Source organism: Cherax quadricarinatus, unplaced genomic scaffold (assembly GCF_038502225.1).
Source record: "Cherax quadricarinatus isolate ZL_2023a unplaced genomic scaffold, ASM3850222v1 Contig203, whole genome shotgun sequence".
NCBI classification, from domain to species: domain Eukaryota; kingdom Metazoa; phylum Arthropoda; class Malacostraca; order Decapoda; family Parastacidae; genus Cherax; species Cherax quadricarinatus.
In genome coordinates, this window is record NW_027195229.1 from 73,955 (window position 1) to 86,990 (window position 13,036).

At 42.2% G+C, this 13,036-nt stretch overlaps 1 protein-coding gene across 2 annotated transcripts in view; it reads right to left on the minus strand.

The window, feature by feature from the left end:
* Positions 1–1,075: 1,075 nt before the first annotated feature.
* The window catches only part of LOC128693668 (sodium/hydrogen exchanger 6-like), a 174,125-nt gene continuing 162,164 nt past the window's right edge, over positions 1,076–13,036 (minus strand). The window contains exon 3 of one of the 2 annotated variants that reach the window (XM_070080184.1): positions 1,076–5,462. In XM_070080184.1, coding sequence (XP_069936285.1) covers positions 5,429–5,462 — 34 coding nt within the window. In that variant the 3' untranslated portion in view covers positions 1,076–5,428. The remainder of the gene's footprint in view (positions 5,463–13,036) is intronic. The other variant, XM_070080183.1, reaches the window with a different exon arrangement.

Genomic DNA, 13,036 nt, shown 5'->3' on the forward strand with positions numbered 1-13,036 from the left:
CGACCCAAACACCGAGATACTATAGTTATACTCGTGATTCCCTTGATGCGTTATCTTTATTCAATGGCCATGTACATAGTCTTGAAGCATGGTTTGCGGCCATTCGTTCTCGTGCTGGTGCTCTAGTTGAAGGTCCTCCTTCAGAGGAAAGTCTTATCAGACTTGCTAAAGAAGCTCTTCATCGATCCCATGCTGCTGTTCACGTTGTTGATCTCCTTGATATGCGTGACTTCAGGAATCTTACTAAGTGGTCACAATATGAGGAACTGATTCGTTCTTTCCTTGTCCCAGTAAAAACAGTTGATCCATATGTTGTTCTTAGGGAACTAGTGAATGCTACACCCATGAGTAATGAATGACTTAAGAAATCGTAATGACACGATTGCAAATAAACCATACCCCCGGCCGGGATTGAACCCGCGGTCATAGAGTCTCAAAACTCCAGCCCGTCGCGTTAGCCACTAGACCAGCTAGCCACAATAAGATTCATCCAACTAGGTATATTTCTACACCATAGGAAAGTTAGCACAGGCACCTCTGTGACCACAAATGCAAGTTTTTACAGACGAATCTCCAGCTAGCGTGGCCGTGACGAACTCTAGCTCAAGTCCCTTCACTGCCGTCAACATGACTTAAGAAATCGTAATGACACGATTGCAAATAAACCATACCCCCGGCCGGGATTGAACCCGCGGTCATAGAGTCTCAAAACTCCAGCCCGTCGCGTTAGCCACTAGACCAGCTAGCCACAATAAGATTCATCCAACTAGGTATATTTCTACACCATAGGAAAGTTAGCACAGGCACCTCTGTGACCACAAATGCAAGTTTTTACAGACGAATCTCCAGCTAGCGTGGCCGTGACGAACTCTAGCTCAAGTCCCTTCACTGCCGTCAACATGACTTAAGAAATCGTAATGACACGATTGCAAATAAACCATACCCCCAACTAGGTATATTTCTACACCACTTGCATTTGTGGTCACAGAGGTGCCTGTGCTAACTTTCCTATGGTGTAGAAATATACCTAGTTGGATGAATCTTATTGTGGCTAGCTGGTCTAGTGGCTAACGCGACGGGCTGGAGTTTTGAGACTCTATGACCGCGGGTTCAATCCCGGCCGGGGGTATGGTTTATGAGTAATGAATCGTTGAGTGCATTTGCTGTTAGATTAGACAAACTTTTATCATCATTTATCAATGCTGTCCAGTCATCAGCTTTTCTCCCTGAAGAGGTTAAACCATTCACAGAACCGTTTGCTAAAATAGCAACTTTTGGAGCAATCAAGCCGTACACCTGCCATCTCTAGTTTGTATTAGTTGTATGTCGGGACGACATACGTTAGCGTCGCCGAGCTCTCAGTAGTAGTAACCAGTTACCAGTAACCAGTGTACCAGTAGATGACTCACTACCAACCGTCTCTGCCTGAGTCACTGTCTGTATTCATATTGTGCTGACCACAGCAGTATTCAAAGACCCCCTCACATATGGGTACTGTGGGCGGCCAGTCAGTCATACAAGAGTGAGCAAGGAGATAGGCAGGCTGTTGGGCGCTCCCCACATTATCTGTAATTATACGTACTACCAGCCTACGTGAGTATTACTTTACCCTATCCACGTATCGAACTCCCACATGATAGAGGCACCCAGATACAAAAGCTTAGAAGCATATATAAAGATATATAACATACCCCTGTAAACTGCCAATATTCCAAACCCCTCCTTTAAAGTGCAGGCACTGTACTTCCCATTTCCGGCTATATAAAAATAACTGGCTTTCCTGAATCCTTTCACTAAATATTACCCTGCTCACACTCCAACAGCTCACCAGGTTGCAAAAACCATTTGTCCCCCTCCCCTTCTATCTAACATGCTCACACGTACTTGCTGGAAGTCCAAGCCCCTTGCCCACAAAACATTTTACATGAAAGAGATTAAAATCTCCAAGGAGTAAAATATTTGGTGTGGGATTTTCTAGCCTATCCAGATAGCTATCTACCTTCCTTAACCCTCTGACTGTTTTGGTCGTATATATATACGCCTTACGAGCCACCGTTTTTTATGTATATATACACCTACCATGCGACTTACGACCTGCTCGACATACGACGACTCGACTTATGACCGTGTTTTTTATGCCAAATTTCTGGGAAATAAACAAGTGTTTGTGTTGTACACAGTGTTTATCCTAAACCTTACATAATAAAATACAGTACTAACAGCACAAAAAGTAAAGTAAAACATGAAATACCAAAATAAAACAATAAAATCATTACAAAAATGTTATGTTGATATTCAGTAGTAAAGTTCGATTTACGTCCATTTCAACTTACGACCGGTTTCTTGGAACCGAACTCGGTTGTAAGTCGGATGGTGGGTGAACTCATAAATTCTAGCGGCTTCAAATCAAGCAGGAGAAAGCTGGTAGGCCCACATGTGAGAGAATGGGTCTGTGTGGTCAGTGTGCACCATATAAAAAAAATCCTGCAGCAAGCAGTACAAAATGAGAAAAAAAAACTCCGGCTGTTTTTTTAATTAAAATGCCGACTTTGTGGTCTATTTTCGTATAGTATTTATGGTTGTATTCTCGTTTTCTTGGTCTCACTTGACTGAATGGAAAACATATTATAGAAATAGAGGTGATTTTGATTGGTTTTACTATGAAAAGAACCTTGAAATGGAGCACAAAGTAGGGAAAATATTTGATTTTTGCCAATGTTCAAAAGGAAACAAATGATGTCATTTTCCAATAAATGTCCAAGTAGCCATTCTAGTATGCAGCCATGAATGGGTTGACATTATTTATACAATTATTACAATATTGCAGTAGTCTGCATAACAGTAAATCTTCTATTTTTTGTTTGAATAAAAATTCAAAATAGAAAGCAAGAGTAATATCAGAGGGGCCTGTAGATATGCCTTATGGACAAAGAAAATGTTATTTTAGAGCCGGGAATGTCTGCATTGTTCATTCTGGACCCTATTTTGAAATTGTCCTATTACTTAATTTTCATGAAATTGGATAAATTGCAAATTTCTGACCACGTTATTGGGTAGTTGAAATCGGTGAATGTGCAGTTTCTTGTACTCAATCGATAGAAAATATTGAGTTCTAAACAAACAGCTATGAGTTTGGTCGACTGGAACACTGGAATTAGCCGAAAATAGGGCTCAAAGTGGGCGAAATCACCAATTCGTTAATATCACCGAAGTCACTAACTTCACGAGAACATAATTCTGTTAGTTTTCCATCAAATTTCGTTCTTTTGGTGTCATTACAATTTTGTGACACCAGGAGGCACCTCAGGATTTGGGGTTGCGACAGTCAAGGGCTTAACTGATCTGTGAATTCCTCAGCAGTTGCTTATGGTGGCTTGTATACTAGGATAATTACCAAATTCCTATTTTTCACTTTTATGCCAACGATTTTTACTATATCATTTGTAAAGTTCAGCACTTCTGTGCAACAGAAAGCATCTTTTACATAAAGTCCTACTTCTCCCTGGGACCTATTAATTCTGTCACATCTATACATGTTATAATTTTCTATCATTATCTCTCAGTCCAAAACATCCCTTGTATGTGTTTCTGTAAATGCTCCAAACATGGCATTCACTTCTGATAGGAGCCCACTGACATAACTAACTTTGTTTTTATTTGATTTCAGACCCTGAATATTTGCAAATATGAAGCAAGAATTACCAAGGGGGCAGTGTAATGTGGGAAATGTAAGAACAAGTACAGCCAGGGAGGCAGTGTAATGTGGGAAGTGTAAGAACAAGTACAGCCAGGGAGGCAGTGTAATGTGGGAAGTGTAAGAACAAGTACAACCAGGGAGGCAGTGTAATGTGGGAAGTGTAAGAACAAGTACAACCAGGGAGGCAGTGTAATGTGGGAAGTGTAAGAACAAGTACAGCCAGGGAGGCAGTGTAATGTGGGAAGTGTAAGAACAAGTACAGCCAGGGAGGCAGTGTAATGTGGGAAGTGTAAGAACAAGTACAGCCAGGGAGGCAGTGTAATGTAGGAAGTGTAAGAACAAGTACAGCCAGGAAGGCAGTGTAATGTGGGAAGTGTAAGAACAAGTACAGCCAGGGAGGCAGTGTAATGTGGGAAGTGTAAGAACAAGTACAGCCAGGGAGGCAGTGTAATGTGGGAAGTGTAAGAACAAGTACAGCCAGGAAGGCAGTGTAATGTGGGAAGTGTAAGGACAAGTACAGCCAGGGAGGCAGTGTAATGTGGGAAGTTTAAGAACAAGTACAACCAGGGAGGCAGTGTAATGTGGGAAGTGTAAGAACAAGTACAGCCAGGGAGGCAGTGTAATGTGGGAAGTGTAAGAACAAGTACAGCCAGGGAGGCAGTGTAATGTGGGAAGTGTAAGAACAAGTACAACCAGGGAGGCAGTGTAATGTGGGAAGTGTAAGAACAAGTACAACCAGGGAGGCAGTGTAATGTGGGAAGTGTAAGAACAAGTACAACCAGGGAGGCAGTGTAATGTGGGAAGTGTAAGAACAAGTACAGCCAGGAAGGCAGTGTAATGTGGAAAATATAAAGGCGAGTGTAGCCGTAGTAATTTTAAAACTTTTTGAAGAGACTTTCCAGGTGTCCAGCTGTATTATTATAACCTGAGTTGATTTTGTCAAATAAGTGACAAATGGTCTGATAGTTTAAATTTAAATGGGTGACATCTCTTTTCTTCAAGTAGTAGTTTTAATTAAAAATTAAATGTCAGTGCAGAGTGAAATAAATATCAGGCTATCATATAGTAAATATTTAATCTGATTCTGCCTGGCCTTTATTATAGGCCAAGTAGAGACTTGTCTACCGTAAGATATATTACCAGGAAAAATTTTTTCAATAAGACAATACTTAAAGCTAATAATAAAATACAATTTATGGGTAAATTATTATTGCATTAGTTTCCAAATTTAAACATGAAATAGGTTACCAATCTAAACTGGAATGGGATTCATTTATAAATTTTGTGTACCACAAGTAATTAGTATCACAAATGAACAGAGAATCAAAATTTATATTTGGGAAGCTGAGACAGGATTCAAATTGGGTCTCTTACAAAAATACTAATAGCCGGGGTACTGACAGTGTGCAACAAGACACCCGGTGCTGTAACAAACGAGGAACAATGGACTGTGCACTATGTTACAACTGCCTAAATATGTATTACATCAAAATATAAATATATAGTAACAAAATATATATTGCTGAAACAAAATTTTACTTGATACTGAGCATTCAGCAAGCCTTGCTTTTTTAATAAAGCAGCAAAAATTTTATAAGCAGATACTGGAAAAAAAGGTAATGAAAATTAGGATGAAAAGCGCGCAGTTATATAAGAGCTATATAAACATACTCACCTTGCTAGTGGAGTCTATGGAGGTACGCACTCCACCTGACCCAATAAGTGTGTCATCTAAAGGCAGGTCATCATTGAGGGGATCTCGGTCCTGTAGTAATACAAGATTAATACATTAATGCTACTATAATTGCACAAACACCTAGACAGCAAGAAAATCTAACACAATATTACACAAACTTGATATAAATTGGAAATATAGGCTGTAGTGACAGACAGATTTCTAAATGGATAAAGTGATATCTGAAAAACCTACAACATACGTCACAGACAGAAATGAAATATCATAATGAAAGAATAACTAACTGAGTCATCCACTGGCTCCCTCCTAGATCCCATTGTTCCTGGTATACATAAATGATTAACTGGAGGGGACAAACTAACATGTCTCACTCCTAGATCTCATTGTTCCTGGCGTACATAAATGATCAACTGGGAGGACAAACTAACACCGGAGGGGGGGGGGGGGGGACAAACTTTTCAGTGCAGAGGCCACATTCAGAAATTCACAAATTTAAAAGGATGCATAGTATATTAAGTAAAATAATTAATATTTAAAATAGCCAAAATAAAAGGCTTTTGAAGAAAAAAAAGCCATTTTTTAAAGTAGAAACTTCACATGAAACACATTTATTGAAAAACAAAGTAACTCAGTAAGTAACAGAACAAAGTCAATGAGAATGATGAATCTGACTGCAGTCATTTCCCAGTTTCTTAAAATTTGGTGTCAAGTTGCTTGTGCTGATCCTTAACACTGACTGAAGATTTGAGTCTGTGAGAAGTGATCTGTTTTTTGACCTGTTAACTTTCATTATAGAGAAAGTCTGCTCACAAATTTAAGTTGATGAAAACAACACAAACATCTTTCTTGCAAATTTTTTTTCAGATTCTGAAACTTTTCTGAGTGCAGAGATGCACTCAGTGTATGCCTTGATCTTGGCGGGCCGCATGAAAACCTTCGGAGGGCCACATGAAGCCCAAGGGCCATAGTTTGCCCACAGTTGAACTAACATGTCTCACTCCTAAATCCCATTGTTCCTGGTATATATAAATGATCAACAGGAAGGACAAACTAACATGTCACACTTCCTGGAAGATGTCAAATAATAACACACACAGATTATGACACTAGTAAATCGCATGAAGGCTTGGACCAGCTTCAACAATGGTCAAGCAAGTGTTCTTGCTGTGAAAAACACAGCAAGAATGCAGTAATAAAACTGAACACGTACAGTGGTACCTTGAATTTTCGAACAGCTCCCAATTCGAACAATTATTTAAGTGTATTTTTGTAAGTGCTTTTGTAAATGTATTTTGGGGGTCTGAAATAGACTAATCTAATTTACATTATTCCTTATGCAAACAAATTCGTTCGGTATCGGCACTCGAACAACCTTCTGGAACGAATGAAGTTCGTAACTCGAGGTACCACTGTACATTATGATTCAAACTGTTATTCACCAAATATGTAATACCACTCCTAAGGTATACAGCGCTGACAGTCTCCCACTACAGTAGGAAGACCCTAAAAAAGGAAACTCATTCACCATCATTCATACAACCACTATCTAACCAGAAGTGAATTGATATCACAATTCAGATGAGCCTGCAACATCCCAACCCCCTTCTTCAGAGAGCAGGCAGTGTCTTATCCATCTCCACACAGGTAACCTGAAGAGATTCAGGGAAAACTGCTAACCAGTTTCCCAAGTTTCTAAGATCAAATTTTTCAGCAAAAAATTGAAGGGTCCACTTATTCATCGATACTACTACTATATTAGACACCTACTTTTTTGGTGCAGTATCAAGGTATAAACCAAACTCAGTAACCATATTCCACCATAAATTCTAATTCTTTCAACAAACTGGTCGTATTCCACCGAGGCAGGGTGGCCCAAGAAGAAAAAACAAAAATTTATCTTTTTAAATTTAGTAAGATATACAGTAGAAGGGGGTTACTAGCCCCTTGCTCCTGGCATTTTAGTCGTCCCTTATGACACGCATGACTTACGTAGGAAGAATTCTGTTCCACTTCCCCATGGAGTCCACCATATATATACATATAAACTTAATATACAGTAATTCATGCTGGCCTCTTCCCTCACTTTGTGTACATATCTGATCACTGTAGCTGCCAGATAAACATGAGAATAGAGCAGCACTAGAGTAGGTCTACAGGCCCATGCCAGGCAGGTCAAACTCAAATGTTTGCTCAACTTATTTTTAAAGTTTCCTAAGGTTTTAACTTCAAAGATCAAAGAGAAGGAGAGAGGGCAGAGGTGGGGGGTGAGACTGAGGGGAGGGAGGGAGGGAGTGCAGAAGGAAGGCAGAGGAGGGAGGGAGGGAAACAGAGGGAGAGCAGAAGGAAGGAAGGAGCTAGGGAAGGGAGGCAGGAAGATAAAGAGGGAGGTGAGAGGCAGGAAAAGAGGGAAGCAGGGAGAGATGGAAGGTGAGAGAAAGGGGAAGAGGGGTGAGGGAGAGGGGTGAGGGAGAGGGGTGAGGGAGAGGGGTGAGGGAGAGGGGTGAGGGAGAGGGGTGAGGGAGAGAGGTGATGGAGAGAGGTGAGGGAGAGAGGTGAGGGAGAGGGGGTGAGGGAGAGGGGTGAAGGAGAGTTGTAAGAGAGAGGGGTGAGGGAGAGGGGGTGAGGGAGAGGGGTGAGAGGGGTGAAGGAGAGGGGTGAGAGAGAGGGGTGAGGGAGAGGTGTGAGGGAGAGGAGTGAGGGTGAGGGAGAGGGGTGAGGGAGAGGGGTGAGGGAGAGGGGTGAGGGAAGGAGGTGAGGGAGAGACAGGAAGAGAGGGAGGAAGGAGAGGGAGAGAGGAAGGAGAGGGAGAGAGGAAGAGAGGGAGGAAGAGAGGGAGGAAGGAGAGGGAGAGAGGCAGAGAGGGAGAGGCAGGGAGGGAGAGGCAGGGAGGGAGAGGCAGAGAGAGAGGGAGGGAGGTGAGGCAGGAAGAAAGGGAGGCACAAAGTGAGGGAGGGATGCAAGGAGAAAGAGAGGTGATGGAAAGAGGCAGGAAGAGAGAGAGGGATGCAGGGAGAAAAGAAGAGGGGGAGGGAGAGAGGCATGAAGAGAAGGAGAGATGCAGGGAGAAAGGAAGAGGGAGAAGGGGAAGGAGGTGAGGGAGAGGGGGAAGGTGAGGGAGAGGGGGAAGGAGGTGAGGGAGAGGGGGAAGGTGAGGGAGAGGGGGAAGGAGGTGAGGGAGAGGGGGAGAGAGGTGACGGAGAGGAGCAAGAAGAGAGGGAGGGAGGTGAGGGAGGAAGAAAGAGAGGGAGAGAAGCTGGAAAATTTTAACTGCATTTAACCTTTAAACTGTCCAAATGTAGATCTATGCATGGCATCCGAATATTTTGAAAAAAAAAGAAAAAAGAAAAACAAAAATTAAAGAGGGCAATTTTCTGTGTGGTATAAGACCAAAGAGAAAAAAATTTTTGGACCAGTACTTATTGAGGTATAAGACTGAGAAGTTAGCTCTGGATGCTCACCTGATGGCAACATCCAGTCCTGGCGCTTGCAGAAGTTTGCCGATTTACCTTTTTTCCTCGTTTTTATTTTAATTTATATGATTTTTATGTTCTCATAATTACAATTTATAATAGTTCTTGTGATTTCATAGCCATTATTTGTTCTGACACTAATATTATGTACTGTAATAGTACTCAAATAGTAACAATCATACCGACAGGTGAGCATTTTCACCTGCCTGGGTCATTTGCTATTGTCTAGAAATATATACAAAGTATTTATAGGTCTTTGCAATGTTTTAGACAAGCTGGAGTATATATGAAACTCCTTGAAGAATGGTGTTATGACAAGCATCAGATAACCAGTGACAGCCAGTGACATTTGATGAATGTGAGCTGCTGCAGGGAACCCTCGCTATATTTGTTTTCACCGTTGCACACAAATATGTCTATCTGTCTGCCTGTCTGTCTCTGTTTATCTGTCTTTCTGTCTGCCTGGAGAATATATGAAACTCCTTGAAGAAGGGTGTTATACGAGCGTGAGATAACCGGTGGCAGCCAATAACGTTTAATGAATGTGAGCTGCAGCAGGGAACCCACGCAACATGTCTGTATGTATGTCTATATAACTGTTTGTTTATCTGTCTGTCTGTGTGTGTGTGTCTTTACATCTGTTTGTCTCTGTCTCAGGGAGCTGCTGGTAAACCTGTTGGTTTGTGGTTTATGAGCCGCTCCCTGACAATGCTACTACTTGCATCATATTTATGTCTTATATCTACAAACACTGTATAGCACTGCTGGAATTTTTAGGTTATGCTAGGTAATTTACACTATATATAATAACTGTACTTATGTGTACATGTGAGAGACAGAGATAGACAGAGAGACAGAGATACAGATGGACAAAGATAAAGACAGATAGATATATAGACAGACAGAGATATAGACAGATTGAGATACAGACTGAGATATAGACAGATACAGAGATATAGATACAGATATAGATCGAGATATAGACAGAGATATTGACAGACACACAGACAGAGACAGCCAAAGCCAGCCAACCAGCTGGCTAGCTGGCCAGTCTGCTGAATACATAAGAACATAAAAAGAAGGAACACTGCAGCAGGTCTACTGGCCCATGCAAGGCAGGTCCATGTCACCCCCCCCAGCCTAGACCAATTGACCCACCTAGTCAGGTCACATCCACTGAAGGAATGAGCACGACATCTGACCTAGTAGCACAAGCTAGTCAGGTCCAACTCACACCCACCCACACCCACTCATGTATTTATCTAACCTATTTTTACTTTCCTCTTAAAATGGGAGTGTTAATACGACATGACATCAGTGAATCCCTGGTGTTTGCCACGTTATTTACCCTAGCTGGTGCTCAGTTGAACTGGTGCTCCCACAAAGTACTAAGTGGTCCCTGATTTTTTTCAAACTGCACACACTGAGTGCGCGGACCCATTCTTTCATGTCTAGGCGACTCAGGCCTATCCCACCAAATTTGAAGGAATGAAAAATAAAAAACTGATCTACATTCAGAGTGCTGTGCACGTGTATGTAGATCTACGTGTGGACAGTTTAAGGGTTAAGGATTTAGAGAAGACCTAAAATAAGGTGGATAGAGGAGCAATGTGGCAGACATTACAAGTGTGTGTATTGACTGGTAAGTTACTGAACCTTTCATTGGTGTCTAATGTACTAGTATGCAAGTGTTGTGTGTCCTATGTACTAGTACACAAGTGCTGTGTCTGACATACTAACACACAAGTGCTGTGTCTGATGTACAAGTACACAAGTGCTGTGTCTGATGAACTAGTACACATGTGCTGTGTCTGATGTATAAGTACACAAGTGCTGTGTCTGATTAACTAGTACACAAAGTGCTGTCTTATGTACTAGTATGCAAGTGCTGTGTCTGGTGTACTAGTATGCAAGAGCTGTGTGTCTGATGTACTAATACACAAGTGCTGTGTCTGATGTACTAGTACACAAGTGCTGTGTCTGATGTACTAGTACACAAATGCTGTGTCTAATGTGCTAGTACATGAAGCAGCAGTGGCAGACAACATGAAACAGCAGTGGCAGACCTTGTTGTACCCTACAGTATAAGTGAGTTTCCGAACACCACCACAAGATGCCAGTCCACTCCACTCGCGGTGGAGGGAATTCTCATGTTTTCCTTACGTTTCATGCAGTTATTTTTGCAAAATTTCTTGTTTCTAACCATGAGTCCTAAGAAAGCAAGTGCAAAGGACAGTGCTGAGAAGAAAAGTAGGATGATTTCCATGGAATTAAAGCACAAAATCATAGATAAATAAACTAGGTGGAGGGTTAAAGACTTGGCCAGGCAGTACCAGCCTACCACTTTATGATATATACAATACTAAAGCAGGAGGAGTCAGCGATCAAGTGTAGCATTAAGAGTGTAGCATTAAGATTGTAGCATTAAGATTGTAGCATTAAGAGTGTAGCATTAAGAGTGTAGCATTAAGATTGTAGCATTAAGAGTGTAGCATTAAGAGTGTAGTAATTAATAAGTGTAGCATTAAGAGTGTAGAAATTAAGTGTAGCATTAAGAGTGTAACAATTTTAAGTCATACTGTCTGACTTTTTTGGGTTATCCTAGGTTTTTTACACATGTAGTCAGGAGCAGGAATGGCAGCTGTGGTGGCCCTATAAACCCCAACAACAACAACGGCCACTGTCACCACCACTAGCCACATACGTAATGATGTGTATTTTATTCATTCTAGTGTCTATATCATGTTTCTATGTTATTAATATTCTTTATTATGTCATATTAGATGAACTTTGATATACAGTGGACCCCCGCATAACGGACGCCTTGCATAGTGGACAATCCGCATAGCGGACGCTTTGATCGCTAAAATTTTGCCCCGCATAGTGGACAAAAACCCGCTCAGTGGCCTTCGTCCGAGACGCGTCCAATGTGCGGCCTGAGCCACGCTCACATGTTCCGCGGGTGGCATTGTTTACCAGCCAGCCTCCGCGGTAACATCCAAGCATACAATCGGAACATTTTGTATTATTACAGTGTTTTTGGTGATTTTTTTCTGGAAAATAAGTGACCATGGGCCCCAAGAAAGCTTCTAGTGCCAACCCTACAGCAATAAGGGTGAGAATTACTATGGAGATGAAGAAAAAGATCATTGATAAGTATGAAAGTGGAGTGCGTGTCTCCGAGCTGGCCAGGTTGTATAATAAACCCCAATCAACCATCGCTACTATTGGTGGTACAGCTGCTGCTGCTGCTGTATCACCGTCAGCTGCTGCTGCACTGTCAGCTGCTGCTGCTGTACCACCGTCAGCTGCTCCTGCTGCTGTAGTACCGTCTGCTGCAGCATCATCTGCTGCTGCTGTAGCATCATCTGTTGCTGCTGTTCCACCGTCAGCTGCTGCTGCTGCTGTAGCATCGTCTGCTGCTGCTGCTGCTGTAGCATCGTCTGCTGCTGCTGTAACATCGTCAGTTGCTGCTGTAGCATCGTCTGCTGCTGCTGTAGCATCGTCTGCTGCTGCTGCTGCTGCTGTAGCATCGTCTGCTGCTGCTGCTGCTGTAGCATCGTCTGTTGCTGCTGTAACATCGTCAGTTGCTGCTGTAGCATCGTCTGCTGCTGCTGTAGCATCGTCTGTTGCTGCTGTAGCATCGTCTGCTGCTGCTGCTGCTGTAGCATCGTCTGCTGCTGCTGTAACATCGTCAGCTGCTGCTGCTGCTGCTGCTGCTGTAGCACCGTTGTTGGTGTGGCTTATTGAGAATACCAAGAAACAATTAACCCCAGAGGATTTGCCACCCAGGATAGCCCAAAAAAAAGTCAGTGTCATCGAAGACTGTCTAACTTATTTCCATTGGGGTCCTTAATCTTGTCTCCCAGGATGCAACCCACACCAGTCGACTAACACCCAGGTGAACAGGGAAAATGCCTGGAACTAGTGCTCATATTGGTGAATTTAGAGCCAGCAAAGGTTGGTTTGAGAGATTTAAGAATCGTAGTGACATACACAGTGTGATAAGGCCTGTTCTGGAAGAAAATACCAAACAGGACCTACAGTACTCAGGAGGAAAAGGCACTCCCAGGACACACTGTCTCATCAGTCATTGCTGCATCTTCAATAAAGGTAAGTGTCATTTATTCTTCATTTAGTAGAGTAGTACATGCACAATATATATTGTGCATG